At 42.5% G+C, this 17,603-nt stretch overlaps 2 protein-coding genes across 3 annotated transcripts in view; one reads left to right on the top strand and one right to left on the bottom strand.

Moving 5' to 3' along the window:
• Positions 1-10,123, top strand: part of RHOQ (ras homolog family member Q) — a 35,107-nt gene extending 24,984 nt beyond the window's left edge. For both annotated transcript variants that reach the window (XM_018576302.1, XM_018576303.1), the window contains exons 4-5: positions 1,749-1,844; positions 9,943-10,123. In XM_018576302.1, the coding sequence (XP_018431804.1) occupies positions 1,749-1,844; positions 9,943-10,098 (252 nt within the window). In that variant the 3' untranslated portion in view covers positions 10,099-10,123. The remainder of the gene's footprint in view (positions 1-1,748; positions 1,845-9,942) is intronic.
• A 36-nt stretch (positions 10,124-10,159) lies between these two features.
• Positions 10,160-17,603, bottom strand: part of PIGF (phosphatidylinositol glycan anchor biosynthesis class F) — a 20,325-nt gene continuing 12,881 nt past the window's right edge. The window contains exon 6 of the mRNA XM_018576301.1: positions 10,160-10,470. Coding sequence (XP_018431803.1) covers positions 10,357-10,470 — 114 coding nt within the window. The 3' untranslated portion in view covers positions 10,160-10,356. The remainder of the gene's footprint in view (positions 10,471-17,603) is intronic.

Here is a 17,603-nt window from a genome sequence, read left to right as displayed (position 1 = left end):
AAGGAGCATTTTTGGCAAGATCAACAGGTCACTTCTGTACTTGCTGAAAATGTTTTTAGCTTGAAAAAGAAAACTAATGCAACCACCACATCTAAGGACTGGTGAGCTTATATATATTCAATTTTTTTCTTCTCTTTAGTTATCATTTAATTGTGAAATGCTGAATGAGAACAGTGGCCAAATTCTGGACCTATTATTTTTAAAAATTCTTTATGTGTAGACTAGGGATGCACCGATACCGACTTTTCAGTATCAAGTACGAGTACCTTATTACGAGTATTTTTTTCCCGGTACTCACCGTTACTGAGTATTGATACCGGTGCTGAGTACCCCCCGATTATCAGGAAGTCGGGCGGTGGATCATGACCTTGATTGCTCGTGTTCTAGCGAAAGAACACCAGCTTCACTTGCCAAAGCTGCCTAGCTTCCTGACCAATCAGGAATCCGGGTGTCAAACCATGAGGTGCCGTCCGACTTCCTGATTGGTCAGGAAGCCAGGCTGGCTAGCAACAAGTGAAGCCGGCTTCCTAGTCAATCAGGAAGCCGTGTGGCACGTAGTGACCTGCCTCCTGGCTTCCTGATTGGCTAGGAAGCTGACTTCACTTGTTGCTAGGCAGCGTGGCTTCCTGACCAATCGGGAAGCCAAAACGTGAGTCACGACGTGCCGCCCGGCTTTCTGATTGGTTAGGAAGCCAGGCTGCCTACCAACAAGTGAAGCCGGCTTCCAAGTTAATCAGGAAGCCAGACAGTACGTCATGACCCGCCTCCCGGCTTCCTGATTGGCTAGGAAGCTGGCTCCATGCTCCCTCGGGTCTGCCTGTCAGAGGGAGATCTCCCTCTGACCAGAAGTTCCGGTATTGGAGGTAAGTATCGGAGCATTTGGGCGAGTATGAGTACTCCCCAAATACTCTGTATCGGCACTGATACTACTATCGTTATCGGTGCATCCCTAGTGTAAACCCATTAGAGGCATGGTGACTGATAAATTGTACTTTTAACAAAAGGTTTATTTTGATTCTGAGATTATATTGCGGTTGTATTATTTGTTCATTTTAGAGACGAGAATGTCATTCTGTTTTGATAACAGCCCCCTGTAGTCCCTTACACAGCAGTCAGACTTCTTAAAGCCCATCTCCAGGCAAATAAAAATCTCCGGGCTTCCCCCGAACTGCAGGAGTTGAGTGCTCGTTTTTTTTCTAGGGAACTCAAATGACTTACCTGATCCCGGCACAGCGATCTGACATATCAGTCAAACATGTTAACGTGCTTACGGAGGAGGAAAATAGAGGAATTACCTAATAAGTGTGATGCTACTTCTTCTTTGTCCAGCTCCAGGTTGAGATGTGCATAGAGTGTGACTTTAATTTCAACGCATTGTTGTAAAAATGATTGGATCGGCTTAATGCTTTGCCTTATTCAGCTCAGAATCAGCCAGTTGTTCCCCCCCAAAAAGGAGCCTCAGTAACACAGCCCCGCTCTAAACATCCAGGTTCAAAGTCTTCGGAGCAGTTATTGGGTGCAGTAAAGGTATCTGGGTCAGCTCGTTTTATCTGACTGTGACGGTAACTGTTCTATGTTTTGGTTCTCATTAAATGTCTTATTAAAAGCAATTCTCTAAAGGGGGCACAAGGGCATAGTCTGCATGATCAGTCTGTGATACCGCTTCCTCGCTCTTCTATTTGCTTTTTTCTTCTTCCCGAATATGAACAAAGTCCAAAAAAATGTAATTTTATTTGAATGCTTTGCAGATCGACCTCCGAGATGATCCCAAGACTCTAGCAAAACTCAATGATGTGAAGGAAAAACCCATTACTGTCGAGCAAGGACATAAGCTGGCGAAAGAGGTAAAGAGACGGATTGTATTTGATTGTCATGTCTTTGTGCTGTATGAGTGGAGTATTTTGAAGTAACTGCTTCATTTTATTTCAAAATCCATCTGTTATTTTGTATTGGACGCAGTGAGGCTGGTTTATAAAAAGTCAAAGTGGAGCTGATGGCCATTAAGCACAGCAGCCATTTAGAATGCTTGATTCCAGCGCCAGATTTCCATCATTGGAACCTGAAGACACTCTGCTTTTGGCATCTGAAGTAACACTCATCTTATAGAATCTTGCCCAAACTAATCATTATACTTAAAATGGCCACTTAAATCTGTGGTCACGTGATGCACCAGGTTCCGAGTCTTCCATCTTATACCTAGTGAAGAGGAGGGTCCTGCTTCAGGTGTCCCCGTTACTGTCTTGGTAACATAGACCAGCGCTTTCCAGGCTTTTTTCAGGTATGGCACCCTTTAAAGTATCAAAACCCCCCACTTTCACATATGAGTACCCCTTCACACCAGAAGCCCACTCCTTTTACATCTAAGGACCCCACTCTCATAATAGGATCCCCCCCTTACATCAGAGTCCCCTCATTTCACATCAGGAGCCCTCTTCACATCAAAAGTTTCTTCTTCACACCAGAAGGATTTCAAGGCACCCAGGAGGCGCCACACGGTGCAATGGCAACCTGGTTGAAAAAGGCTGACATAGGCACTTCTGCCAGTGGCGGGGTCCTCTCAGGATCCAGAAAATTACAGTGGCTTGTTGTCACCAAAAGGGGAGGACCGCAGCTCTGGATCCATCAGTCGTCTCTCATGGAAGTGGCACCTGCGAGGGGCATGGACGGTGGACTTAGGAGAGTATAAAAGGGTTTCACAAGCTATATATTGTTTTAATAACTACTGAATGGGTGAGGGGGTGGGAGATGAGAGCTTTGCCCAAAGATGGGCTTTATAGGCAACATGGAAGTTGCCGCTACTAACCTTTCTTTGCAAATGTTAGTTGCCTGGCAACTAAGCCAGGAGGAAGTATGCAACTAAGAACTTTTGGAACACTTTTGTGATCTGCATGCTAGTTGCACATCTGTGACTGAAAGTATTGAAACCAGAGGGTCAACATAATGGCCAATCAGTAAGCATTTTCAGATGGTCAACATTTGCAGCCCCTCATATTCCTCACAGGAAAGGTTTACTTTAACTAATGCAAGGTTTTTATTTTATTTTCTCATTAATCATTATTTTACTACCAAATAGAGACTCGGGCAAAATGAGAGTCACTTGCTGGCCCTTCCACCATCCCACATATGCTTCCATTCCTCTGACTTGCAGGGTGTTTGGTTGCTTTGTTGGAGAAGTTGCAAAATGCTTCTGGCACTGGAAACCCATCATGCTGTGCACAGGCCATTTGGCAGGCCCAAAAATGACATCATCAACCGTGTATAAGCTCTGACACCATCCATCATGGAGCTTACACAGGACTAGGAGATGGTGCATATCCAGTAAGTGGGTAAGGAAGTAGGCTGTCATTAGCCCTGAGTGTATGTTTAGGGATTGTTAATATAATGCATGCATTATCTTTTGGTGACTTGAAAACATAATTTCCAAGTGTAAAAGAAGTAGTTAATGCAAGGAAATAGAAATACCTCAAACTGCTTTAGTGAACTGACCCTAAAGACTAGAGATGCACCGATACCGTTTTTTTCAGTATCCAGTTTGAGTACCGATCTTTCGGTAGTGCCGGTACTTCTATTAGCAATGTAGCATGGAGCCAGCTTCCTGGGCAATCAGGAAGCCAGGCAGCGTGTCATTACCCGCCACCCGGCTACTTGATTGCCCTGAAAGCCAGCTCCATGCTGTTTGGCTGGCTCCATGCTGATTGGCCGGGAAGCCAGCTTCCCAGCCAATCAGCATTGAGACCGGCTTCCCTGCCAATCAGGAAGATGGGTGGCGGGTCATGATTGGCTTCCTGATTGGCATTTATATGAGAACTACCAGGGTTGCAGCTGGGACCTGGCTCTGGCGCTCCACCACTGTCCTGAAATAATTAGTCTGTATTGTTTTAGAAAAACTGTCACATGACAATAAACAAAAATGTATCAGTACTCGTACTTGTAAGTACTCGGCAAGTACCAGTACTCGTACTCGCAAAACTGGTATCTGTGCATCACTTTATTTATATTTATAAAAACAAAATCGTACATTAAAACAGAGATGTACAAATCCCAGGAGCTCTGTGTGCTCCTTACAAATGACAGCTGCCTCCTAATTTTTGAATTTTTCTCTAGTCTAGTCTTGGAGCTCAAAAGTATCGGTACATGTACTCGTACTTGCACCGAGTACTGTACTTGGTATCTGTGCAACCCTAGATAATAGTATCATCATCGGTGCATCCCTGCTGAAGACACTAGGGACAAAGCTCACTTTTGTTCTTTCATCACTTTTGTTCCTTCATCACTTTTGTTCCTGCATGGCCAAGCCGTATCAAAATGACGGGTCTAAGGACCTACACTACAGAAAGCCCTCTGCCCCACAGTGACATGAACAAAGTGTCACGAAGCATTTATGTATGTCAGTGTCTCTGTACTACTCCACTGCAGATGTGGACGAGCTTTTCATCTCAGCAGATTTGAAATGTGCCGACTTTGCATAGCTCAGTTTCGTTCTTTTTTACTTTAAAGGGAATATAGTTTATTAATGTTTTTTTCACATCAACAATAAAAGAGATCAACTTGTAATACTTGTATCACTACAATGTTCATTAGTACTAATGTTAGATACAGAGACTTCTACTATGCCTTGCTACATGGCGGTTGTGCTTTTCTGCGCCAACGTACAACACAAGACTATGTGTCAGCCGACTCACTATAAACAATACACCACTTATGTGGCTGATTCATTGTAAAGATGGAGACATCAGTACAGTGGTACCTCGGTTCACAAACTTAATTCGTTCCACGATTCTGGTTTACCGCGATCTCAACTAGACAAGTTTTTTTTGCATGCTGGCTGGTGAGTGTGCTGGGAAACGTTTTGCTGTTGTATTGTTAAAGCCCTTCCATGTGCACCTTGCTTTAAAGCTGGTGATAAGTTGATGAGTGCGTTTGCCATTTGTTTTGCTCGACTAGAGGAAGCCACAACCAGTGTCAGGGAAGAGAAGATGTTCATCAACTGATGCGGAGTTCACAAACGGAAGCAAAATTTTGCCAAACTCCCTGTTCGTGAACCGAATTGTTCGCGAACAGAAGCGTTCGTGAACCGAGGTACCACTGTAATTGCACTGAACTCCCTCTAGTGGCTAAACTAAGCTTTATACTAGGGATGTTCAGATACCAAGTACGTTACTCGGTACAAGTACAAGTACAGATACTTTTCCAGCTCCAAGACTAGACTAGAGAAAAACTCAAAAGTTAGCAGGCAGATGTCATTTGTAAGGAGCATTGGCCACGGGGCTCCTGGGATTTGTGCATTCCTGTCTTAATGTACGATTTGTTTTTATATACAAAGGGATGCACCGATACCATTTTTTCAAGTGCAAGTACTGATACTTGCCCAAGTACTCACACATACAAGTACTGATACATTTTTGTTTAGTGTCATGTGACAGTTTTTATAAAACAATACAGACTAATGATTTCAGGATAGTGGAGGAGAGCCAGAGCTAGGTCCCAACTGCAACCGCTGCAACCCTGGTAGTTCTCATGAAAATGCCAAGTATCAGCACTGGTATCTGAACTTTATACTACTTTATATTTAGTATAATGAAAAATATGTCAGGTCTAAAATAGTGAAAATATTAATAATATTAACCTGAACCTGCAGCCAGGCTTCTAGACATTCAATGATTTACTTATTCATTTTGTAAACAGATTTTATTTCATAAATATTTTTCAAATATAAAACAACATGGAAACAATCAGTATTACAAGATAACAAGAGGGTACACAAATACACACATACAGCTTAAAATGAGATGGTCCAGCTTATAACACTGCAGATAAAGAAAGGAAGCTTGTCACAAAAACATTATAAATAAAATGTATTTAATAGGCAGCGTCCTATACAAATTTACTGAACACACCTGTATCAGTTTAAACATAATATAGACACTGAGAAGAAGGAACGGGACCCTTCCATTTCAGACGTCCCCGAGCCCATTATCTCCAGCCATTGGGTCCATCTTGAATCATATTTGTGCATTGTGTGGTGTAAAAAACAGGTGCGTTTTTCAAAGGCGATATGCTTGTTGAGTTCTCTTAACCACTCATCTTTAGAGAGATTTACATATTCTTAGCAAGCAATAAATGAGCTTTAAAACAAATCCTCACTGACTTCTTTACCTGCAGCAATTCATCCTCAAAGTTTGCAGCAGAAGTATTACAGTTGTTCTCTCAGCAGCTCAGACCACCCTGCTCCCCTCTCCAGAAGTGACTCTGCAGCCTTACAAATTCTTATGTAAACACAGAGCAGGACAGGAACTGCTTTAGTGTTTCTGCTGATACCTGTGAGGATGAATTCCTCCACAGTGCCTGCAGCTAGAGAGGTCTGCATGGGCTCGTTTTAAAGGTTTGGACTTTTACATAAAATGTGCAATATTATTTATATTACTGATATGTGGCATGTTTGCAAGCAGTAACTTCTGACAACTCCAGCCTCACTCTCCGGTGTAATGTCCCTCGGCGTCCTTATGTCCAATACACTGTATTGGACGGAGGGGGAGCAAGGCTGCAAGGACCAGTCTTGCAGGCAGCCGAGTGTGGATGTTTGGGTGAGAATGTCTTTGTTATTTTAGCTCCCTAGACAAAATGATCACTTAACCCTTGCATTGCCGGGGGGAGCCCCACTGCAAGGATTACGATTTCATATACCTGGAATTCTTCTTTAAAACACACCCTATTTACTAATTGGGGCACTCTGCTATTTGAGATTCATGGACCAGCAGAAAATCTGACAAGACATTGAAGAACTTGCAACATGTTTCTGTACGAAGCAAGTTGCAGTCTTAAAGTTGCGCTATAGCCACGTGTCCATATTCATCATTCCATTTATCTATAAAGGGTTTAGCAATCCACGACAGATTTCGCCATGGCTGCTCTAGGGATTGACCCAATGATGACATTGTTTTGTAGAGTGCACTAGGAAAATGGTATAAGGAATCTGATTGGTTGCAATAGTCCAGAGCACGCTCCAATATTGTCCCGGTGTTGACAAACCAGCCTGCGTGTCTTTATGTTCTCTCTGTGTAATTGTATTCTATGTACAGCCTCAGACAATCCTTACAGCAGGGATCAGAGCCACAGCTTGCAATTCTCTTTTCTTGCCTACTGAACAGGAAGAGAAATTTGTTTTTCAGCAAAGTGGTCGCATTTCAAGGACAATGTATGTTTTGCGTCATCTTTTCTGGACAATTTAACTTCACTAGATAGTTATCGTCTCTCCGAACTTCTGCCTGTGACAGGGGCCTTTTCTTCACGTCTAGTGAGCAGAAATGAGCAGTTCTTATGATTTTCCCTTTTATTCACACATGTAGAGTGTATTTTATAAAGAAAGCCTTGGGGGGAAATGATTTTATTCCTCACGCACAATGCCAATCATGTGTAAATCTGTCATGAGACAAATATAGGCTGTCATTGCTGACTTCCTTCTGAACAATCTAGTTCCCTGGCTGTCCCACCGACCCTCTGGATCCAGTACTTCTCACTGACCCCACAACAGGTTTGCAGCCAGTAAAATTGAAGTGTAATCAGAGTTGCTTATCTGACAACTTTTTCCAATTCACTGAATAGAAGCAGAGAGAGAGTCGGCATGATTGCCAGGCAGCTGACATGTTCAAGGTCAATAATGGCAGCCTTGATATACACTCACTGACCACTTTATTATGTACACCTTGCTAGTACTGGGTTGGACCCCTTTTGTCTTCAGAACTGCTTTAATTCTTCATGGCAAAGATTCAACAAGGTGATGGAAACATTCCTTATAGTTTGGTCCATACTGACATGATAGCATCACACAGTTGTTGCAGATTTGTCTGCTGCACATCCATGATGCGAAGCTTCACCAGCCTGAGCCGGTGACACAAGGCAGGATGGATCCATGATTTCATGTTGTTTACATCACATTCTGACCCGACCATCCGAATGTCGCAACAGAAATCGAGACTCATCAGACCAGGCAACGTTTTCCGATCTTCTATTTTACAATTTTGGTGAGCCCTTGCAAAGTGTAGCCTCCGTTTCCTGTTCTTAACTGACAGGAGTGGCACCTGGTGTGGTCTTCTGTGGCTGTAGCCCATCTCATTCAAGGTTCAACATGTTGTGTGTTCAGAGATGTTATTCTGCATACCTCGGATGTAACGAGTGGTTATTTGACTTACTGTTTCCTATCTATCAGCTTGAACCAGTCTTCCCATTCTCCGCATGAGAATCCCAGCAGATCAGCAGTTGCTGAAATACTCAGACCAGCTCATCTGGCACCAACAACCATGCCACGTTCAAAGTCACTTAAATCCCCTTTCTTCCCATTCTGATGCTCAGTTTGAACTTCAGCAAGTCATCTTCACCGCATCTACATGCCTAAATGCATTGAGTTACTGCCATGTGATTGGCTGATTAGATATTTGTGTTACCAAGCAATTGAACAGGTGTACCTAATAAAGTGGCCGCTGAGTGTATATTTCATGATAGATTTGCTATAAACTTGTGAAATAAAACACGGCAGGTCAATCATTTATACTATGTGGACAGAAATATCACAATACTTGTCCAAATTCTCTTCTTTTTTAATAGATGTTGGAATGTTGATGGTATTTTTTTCAATAGCACAACAGCATTAGTTACGTCCGCTGCACAGCCATCATTCCAATTCATTCAAAGCCCAAACTTTTCTTTCTCCAGAGGTGAATAGAGTGGGAAAAGGGGTACAACATCTGTCGGGGTTTTCTTGCTGTCACTGCTTAGGAGATGCGTCCTTTCTCTTTATCCTAGTGACCACTGTTGTCAGGACAGAAAGTGATGGGAAACCAAAAGTTTTAAAGTTGTCACCAGAACAGTCAGTAAGGAGAATCTTCCAGTGGGGACAGCTGTTCCGATGACAATAAAAAGGGGATATTCTCTCCTTTTCTGTTTTGGCAGGAAGTGGAGAGATCTCCCGACTGGGATTTTACCTCTTCCCTCCTTACTCTATCTAAAAACGAAAACATTTGGCTGTATATAGCTGCAAATGTTAGGATATTCTTTGCTAAATGGAATCAAAGGTCATCCCTTAAAGCTGGAGTGTAGTGTACGCATAGAATACCAAAATCACCATACAATTAAATCGTTTCAATCAAATAATGTTGTTCTTCAGTAATAACTTTAGGACCCAGTGGTTTCATCACTGGGTCTCGCTGTGGCTCTTTGCTCTGAGTCCGGTGGGAAAGGCCATCAGAATCTTCTAAAGGCCAGTTCACATCTGAGCGACGCACACAAACCGCACTTGCAGTGACATTCACTTGATCCCATCGTGCTTAGCAATCCGCACGGTATTGGGCTGCGTTTCCATGGATGCAATCGCACACCAACACGTCAGCAAAAAAAAACACGGGTCGCTCATGGCACAGAAAGGTGTGCGAGTCTTTTCGCCACGCGAATATCACCCCATTGACATTATCGGGGTCACGTGGTTCTGGGCCGCCCAGATGTGAACCTGGCCTAAACGTCCCAGTATACGGTCTCATCTTTTTCATAGGAACTATATGAAAGAACATATGCCTGGGATTTCTTTGAAATGTGCCCACTCTGCCGTTAGGTTGCAGGCACAAAGGGATGCTGCAATGTTTCTTTTCACATAAAGTTTGCGAGCAAAATGATTGATGGCAGAGCTCATAGGGGGGGGCAATAACAGTACAATTTGGGGGAGGAGCGCTTGATATATGATGAGGATCATTCAGACAGCAAATGTGAAGGTGAGCTCAATAAAGCTGCTGCAGCTTTGAAGGTTTATATTGTGTAGATGTGAGTTTGCAGGGTGTTCAGAGTAATCTGTTTCAACACAGGAGAGGTAAGGCTGGGAAAAAAGGTAAGGCTGGAATTAGCTTTGAATATTTTTGGCACTTTCAGAGTTTAAGCTTCTAATTCTCCTGTTGACAGATCGGGGCATGCTGCTACGTGGAGTGTTCGGCTCTGACACAGAAAGGATTGAAGGCCGTCTTTGATGAATCCATTATAGCTATTCTCACTCCAAAGAAAAACCCCATGAAGAAGAGACTAGGCTCGAGGTGTATAAACTGCTGTCTGATCACGTGAAGCACGGACGCAACACCACTCACGGTATGAGTCCCAACGCACACAATACTTGTACCGCAGCTGCACAAAAATATTTTATTGACCTGCTTTTGCAAACATAACGTTTGGTGGCAACACAACGAGGACATGATTGTTCAGCGATGCCATTTCTCAGGGTAATATTTCTATGGAGGTTACAAGTGTCTCTTATGGGGGCAGCACTTGATAAGGTGGCCTGAGTTTCATTGCACAGAAGCTCACATCATCCGCCCGTCCCTGCTATCTTCGTTTGTATGTGAGTTGTTTCCGGTTCCAGTAAATCCAGAATGGCGCCAGGAATAGACTGGCTACATAGCCAAAAGTGGCGCCCAAAGAGCAAGAGATGGGCCACACCTACAGGAAGACAAAGCAGAACAAGTATGGTCAATATTTAGCACAATGGTCGGCATTTCATACTGATGTAATGGTTGTATCTACAGGATTGCTCTGTATCAAGGGGCCTGTTGTTTATCTTTAAAGGGATCTATGTGATGATTGTGAATATGGAAAATGGCTGAAATACTAAACAAATAGGTTTATATTTCCCGGTTTAATGCACTTATCTGCCGCCTCGTGTTTATACCGCAAGAGTGTCCATTAAAATATACAATGCCTTATATATAAAATACAATTGGCATACACAGATTTTAGTTTTTCAGGCACAGTGATATCGTATATAGAGAACTTCCTGCCCTTACTGCTCCTAGGGAGGAAGACAGGAGACAGTGCCAGTAGTTCTGAGATGCTGAACACCGAGAATCTGCAGCTCCACAATGTTACATTTGTTGGTTTAAAATAATTTAAAAAAATATATATCTCTCTAGTATTCCTTCTAGGGTATCTGATAGGCTCAACATTGAAGATTCTGCTGAACAATGAACTTTACAAAATGTAATTATTAAATACATTTGTTAACTAAAATGAACCTGTAGCCAGTTAGGGGGATCTAAATATTCTTAACATGCAGTAAAATAGCTGTACAAAAAAATACTCACTGACCTCTGTAGCTGCAAGTACTGCAGAACAATGCATCCACTCAATGCACATTCATAGCAGAAGCACTGAAGATGTTAGTTATTTTCTTAGAAGCGAAGTTCTTCTTCCTTCCAGAACTCATGTTCTATGTTATTAGAGATGGAAAGGCGGCTTATTTACTGCTGGAAGAATGATTTGAATGAGATCAGTGCTTTTATTGTGATCTTTAAATTGCTCCACAACGTTTGCAGCTACAGAGGTCAGGTGAGGGCTTGTTTCAAAGCTCATTTACTGCATGTTAATATTGAAACACCTGAATGTCCATAGCCGTGCCACAGGTTCACTTTAATCTTAATAATCCAATTAATAGTGCTCATCTTAAAAACATTTGTATGAAAAGGCCTGATGCACCTGCACATGTTTCTGATGCCCCCACTTCCCCAGCCCTTGGAGAAATGGTGTAGAAAGGCCAGCTTCTCACTACACCAGCGTAACGCAAACATGCACTTCCCTCTACCCACAACTCTGCTCCAGCATCCACTGTGATATCCTAACAATGTGCATATACTTCAACTATCCTTACTTCTGTAAATATGTGAAAGCCTGCACATTTCTCTGCCAGTGTAATAGGTAGCTTTAGGATTCATGAACTGGGGCTCAGAAGCAAGTGAAATATTGTCTGCTTTATGGTACTAATGAGATACTTGGATTTGCCTTGTGGTGGCTTCAAGTTGCATCTAGCTACTAATACATTTACATTGATTTGTATGAGGAAGAAATGCCGCTCACATGCAAAAAAAATCTAACTGTATGTCCTATTTAATACTATGGACCATCTTCAAACCATCTGCAGAGCTGCAGCTATTGTGGAACCTAGAGCTTGAATATTACCTGGTAGGTCCTCTCTATCAAGGACCTACCAGGAGCTGAAGGGTCAGAAGTATTCAAGTTTTGGGTGGAAGGTAGTATGTTGAATCTGATATCTCTGCGTTGCAGTTTCCCTGTTTGACTATTCAGGTATTCTATATTACACCTGTCATGTAGGATATATGAATAATACATTGGGGATTGCCATCCTAGTCCACAACAGGTAAAACACAGCAGCTGATCATTTCACTTGCCATCATTTTGCTAAATTGAACCATTGACTTTGATTATACCATGTCTTTGAGTATGGGAAAAAAAATGAAGGCGTGCGGGTGGGAATTATAGAAGCACAATTCATAGTGCACCTTGGCCCTTTAAGGGATAACTAGAAAGTGAATTTACATAAATGATTGCTTCAATTTTCCGTCATTTGTGTTTAGTATTTTGTAATTATATGAACTAGATCAGCTAATATAAACCTAAAGGCTCACAAACAGAAATTTGTATACATAAGATTCTATTTCGGGTGGCGTCAGTTTACCCGGCCATATTGGTGGTGGCATGAGTCAGTTAAAGGAGAAGTAAAGCCAAACCTTTTCTTTTTACTTCTCTTTTGGGTCTCCTGTGACTGAAAGTCAGCATATAGCAGGCTACTGCCCATTATATGCAGACAGTGCAATATTGTCGGGATCCACCCTGCTGCCTGATTGACAGCCGGCTCTGCTTCTCTACAGCCAGAGCCAGCTGTGCCCGCCCCCTTTACTGCTAAGTGAATGTGAGCTTATCTACAATTAACCCTTTCACCTATTACATAACTGAGGCCTTCTAATTTCCAAGTTGTCCAGCACTGTTCTAACCCTTCCCTACTTTATCAAACTAAAAAGCGTTTTGGATGGAGTTCTACTTTAAGAAATGCTTTATATAATTGCAAGAGGTGTGACAGATTTAAGTACCATCTGGAACAGCTGACAGCCCATTTGGCTGGGTGGGGTTTTATTGGGTCATCACTAGACTTCCAAAATCTGAGGCACTCATTATCATCATCATCCTGTAGTTTGTTTGTTTTTTCAAGTTATGATGTAAGTGTTATCTGTTCTATTTTCTATGAATATCTAGGAACAAAGCATTCACTGCACTTGCACCACATCCACCTGATGCCTGAGCTAGGAAAACCTCATAATAGGTCCTAGCACTCCTCGTATGAGAGAGAATGGTCATGTTTCCCCATGATTTGCTCTTAGTGAGGCTGGTTTCACATCATTTTCTAAATATATTTAAATTGAATCTCGTTCACATCCGCTTTTCTACCACATTTTTTAAAATCTGTTGCATTTTTTTTTTTGCAGGAGTCATAACTAGGGATGCACCGATACTGAGCACTTAGTGAGTACTTGTACTCGCCCAAATAATTAACTTGATACTGCAACTGCCGGTCAGAAGGACATTGCAATGAGGGAGCATGGAGCTGTTTCCCAGCCAAACAGGAAGCTGGGTGGTGAGTCATGACCCACCTCCCGGCTTCCTGATTGGCTGGGAAGTCGGCTCCACGCTGCCTCGCGACACTGCGGGAAAACTTGGCTTCCTGACCAATCAGGAAGCCGGGCGGAAGGGCATGATCCGCTACCAGGCTGCCCCACAGTGTCGCGAGGGAGCGTGACGCCGGCTTCCCAGGCAATAAGGAAGACGACTTTCTGATTGGCCGTGAAGCCGGGCCCACACTACCAGTATCAGTACTCGATATCGGGAAGTACCGATAAAAAAAATATCGATTTCAGTGCATCTCTCCATACATTTTCTTTCCCTGACCTACATTATAGCGTGCTGTGACACAATATAGTGTCTTGCGCTGCATTTCAATGCAGCATGTTCCAGTTTCACCAACTGCACACCGTACGTTACGTTGGTGTGAACTTGTCAAATTGGAAACAATGGATTTTTTTCTTGTTATTTATTTGGCCTGCGTTGAGCAGGTGTGAATGGACCCTAAAACTTAAGGCTAGAGGCAGCCCAAATCATTGTCCAATGCCTTATGGATTCACAATCTAGTAATAACAAGATGTTTGATTTATTTTATGATTACGCCTACAGCTTTTAAGCTCTAAAACAGGGGTAGCCAAACTTCGGCCCTAAAGGCTGTGGTGAACCTACAATTCCCATCATGCTTCTGGAAGTCATGCATGTGGCTTATGGAATTTGTAGGTTCACCACAGCAGCAGGGATAATGTTTGGCTACCCCTGCTCTAGAACTTCAGTTTAAATCTGGAAATTCCCTACTTTGATCTATTCATGGCCCCACACAGCAGACAGCACAAGGAAACACCCCCCCCCCTGATGACATCACTATTTTCATTATTATTTAACAAAAGAAAGGCAAAACAGTGATGTCATCCAAAGTGCATCTCTCACAGCAGATATTTGGCCTTCAGCGGGAGATCAGCAAAGGATGAATTTGGGTTGCTTGCTATGGGTTACCACAAGCGTGCATAGACTAGGAGCTTATACTTATCCTTCCCTAGTTCTATGTAACACAAAGGGGATAAGGAAGCCTGTATTTTACCCAATACAGTCCATGCTCTGACAGAAGCATAATGAGGGGGAACACAGCACTGCCAAGTTGACTTTTTCAGCATCTATCAATGTAACCCTGTGCACACAGGAAATCTAATCTTTAAGGGTTTCATCCAGGTCTGTCCTCCTGCTGCTTTTGCTTGGCAGCATCCATAAACACATATCCTGACAAAAGACAGGGATATGATGGGGCTTCATGTATCAAGCATTTTAGAGAAAAATAATCTGTGCTGGTTATAGCAACCAGTCAGATTGTCTTCTCATTTTCTAGCAGAGGCTGGAAAAATGACACTTGCAATCCGATAAAACCCTTTGTCACAAAAAGGAGATTGTGTGTATATCTGACAGAGCTGACTATCGGTACAGGTAAGGCCCCCTGGCAATCCTGTTGATTCCTCATCAGCAGAAGAGGAAAGGTGCAGCTGCATTTCAACCTAATGAAAGTGTCCATTTCACTGGGTTGGCCAGCAAGGAAGACATACCATAGGATAAGGTGAGTGGACGTAGTGATTCTGTTGTTGCTAGCAGGCAGTAGATACAGTAATACCTTGGTTTACAAGTAACTTGGTTTGAGAGCGTTTTGCAAGACAAGCAAACATTTCTGAAAATGTTGCCTTGATATACAAGCAATGTCTTGCAATAAGAGCAAAATTTTGTAGAAAAGCACCACCCGAATAAGGCTGAAGCAGTGCGAGCGATGAGTCTGTTTAACGACAATGCAATGTCACATTGGATAGATTCCTTGTTAAGGTTTCACGAAATGAAAGATTCCATTGAGTCGAGAGATAGCAGTGATTCCGTTAGTGATAGTGAAAGTCGTCCTCCACAATAATCCTCCTCTCTCTTGTCTCCCTCACACCAGCCACGAAGGTACCGGTAATTGGTTTATTTTCTTTATATTTTGTACAGTATTATATTACAGTGCAGTATTGTAATCATTTTATATGAATATTTTTGGGTTCTGGAACAAATCATCGGAATTTCCATTATTTCCTATGGGGAAATTCGCTTTGATATACAAGCACTTTGCAATACAAGCATGCTTCCGGAACCAATTATGCTCGTAAACCAAGGTATCACTGTATATGCAAAACGATAAAAAAAATTTTCAAAGGGTTAATACTTATACGTGTCTCCGCCACGCGCTCCTGTCTGAACATCTGAAAATTTCTCAGGCGGCTGCAAAGGATCTTGGGGCGGGCGCATGTGCAGTTCAGATCTTCGGCCGGGAGACGAGGAGAGACACAAGGTAAGTATATGGAGCAGCGTGCACCCGCACAGACTCCGCGGGACATGAACGAAGAGAAGGACAGAGGAGTCAGCGCTGGATCGGAGACCCGCACCAGCACTGGAGGGACAGCTAAAAACTACAGGAAGGAAGAAGATGATCTGATTAAGAGACTTTTGCCCTTAATGTCACTTTAAGAATGTTCTGGGAAGTCATGAAAAGCGGGAACCTAGGTAGTTTTCTATTTGCTATTGTTCATTACGACACTAGAAGGTCTACAAGGCAACATTATTATTTATAAGGTGATTTATAATAGGTGATAATATAGTTATTTGTTTGGTGCACACCAGAGTCTAAAGAGGTCCCCCCTCTCCTATGCCTGCATCATTTTATTGCAGCATACACCAATGCAGTGTGTTGCTGTGAACAGGGCTTTTTGTCTTGTCTTTGCAATGCTGCCCAACACAACCCAGGTGGGAATCAGCTCTCAAACCTTCCCTAATCTTAACAAAACTTTAAAAAAAATGTTTGTATAGAATTTGGAAGTGTCTGCTGTTGCAGTAGGCTTTCTGTAAGTGGCTGAGCCAATGTTATAAATTCTAGTAGAAGTAATATTAGCATAGCAGGAGAGGGCAGAGAACTTGCATGTTCATAATCCTGATTCAGTCTACAAAAAGCATATTTTTAGTTTTTCTACAGAATTGATAAAATAATGTTTATAGTCAGGATTGACAAAGCCAGACCAGTCTCTTCTGTCACCATTCAGTCTGGAACGCAGAGGCAGCCTCTGTGTGGTTGGACAGTTTAGCTGGCAGAGGAACAGTGGTGCAAAGAAGTTCTAGTTATCAGTAGATATGACCGTGGCATTCAGTCAACCTCATTGAATCCCAGCCAAAATGACATTTTTAATTTTGTATAAAGAAAGTGTTTAGCAGTGCCAAGAATGAGCTATGCAGTGCTAGTATATCATCATTTGGTTTTGTACACAAGGCAGCAGGTGCATCTCTTCAACCAAATTTACATTAATGTACTGCAGATTGATTCCCCCGGCTAGTCATTCCAACAATGCTCAGCTGTTTCCGGAAGAAGCATGGGGTAGTTGTCATTTTGTACAGCTATACTGCTTACCTTCTGGCTTTAATTAGAAGACCACTAAACCTAAAGGTTATGTCAAAGAACAGGTAATGTGATTTACCATAATGGGGCTGATTTACTAAAGGAATAGATATTGTTCAATTCTCAAAGCGAATCTTCATTTGATTAATGAATGAGGTAACGCTAAGTGAAGACTCCCATCCCATGATACCCCATCATCTGCATGAAAATATCAGGGAAAAAAGGTTTTTGATCGCACGTGATTGACATCAGAACAGCTTCAACATATTCAATGAGCCAAGTAAAAAATTCACTTTGCAAACTGAACGTGCACTTTCCTATTAATAAACCCCCCTGTATGCAAAAGTACTCATCTGCACTTTACTGAGAGTAAACTACAAGTCCCATCTAACAGCAGGTAGCACAAGGTGCCTCCTACAACCTTTATTAGGCTGAAAACTCTTTTTGCACCTGGGAGACCTATTTTCACTAGGTCACCAGGAGATTATTATTATTTCCACTAGGTCCCTTCCCCTAGCGATTACCCCAAATTATCCCTTCACCTGGAGATTATCCAAAACTTCCCCCCCTCCTGGAGATTATCCAAAACTACCCCTCCGCCTGGAGATTATCCAAAACTTCCCCCCCTCCTGGAGATTATCCAAAACTTCCCCCACCTGGAGAGTATCCAAAACTACCCCTCCGCCTGGAGATTATCCAAAACTTCCCCCCCTCCTGGAGATTATCCAAAACT

The sequence above is a fragment of the Nanorana parkeri genome, unplaced genomic scaffold, assembly GCF_000935625.1.
Source record: "Nanorana parkeri isolate BGI_ZX_2015 unplaced genomic scaffold, ASM93562v1 scaffold63, whole genome shotgun sequence".
In the NCBI taxonomy this organism is placed as follows: Eukaryota; Metazoa; Chordata; class Amphibia; order Anura; family Dicroglossidae; genus Nanorana; species Nanorana parkeri.
Note: the sequence above shows the minus strand (reverse complement) of the source record. Positions and strands in the feature narration are given on the sequence as shown.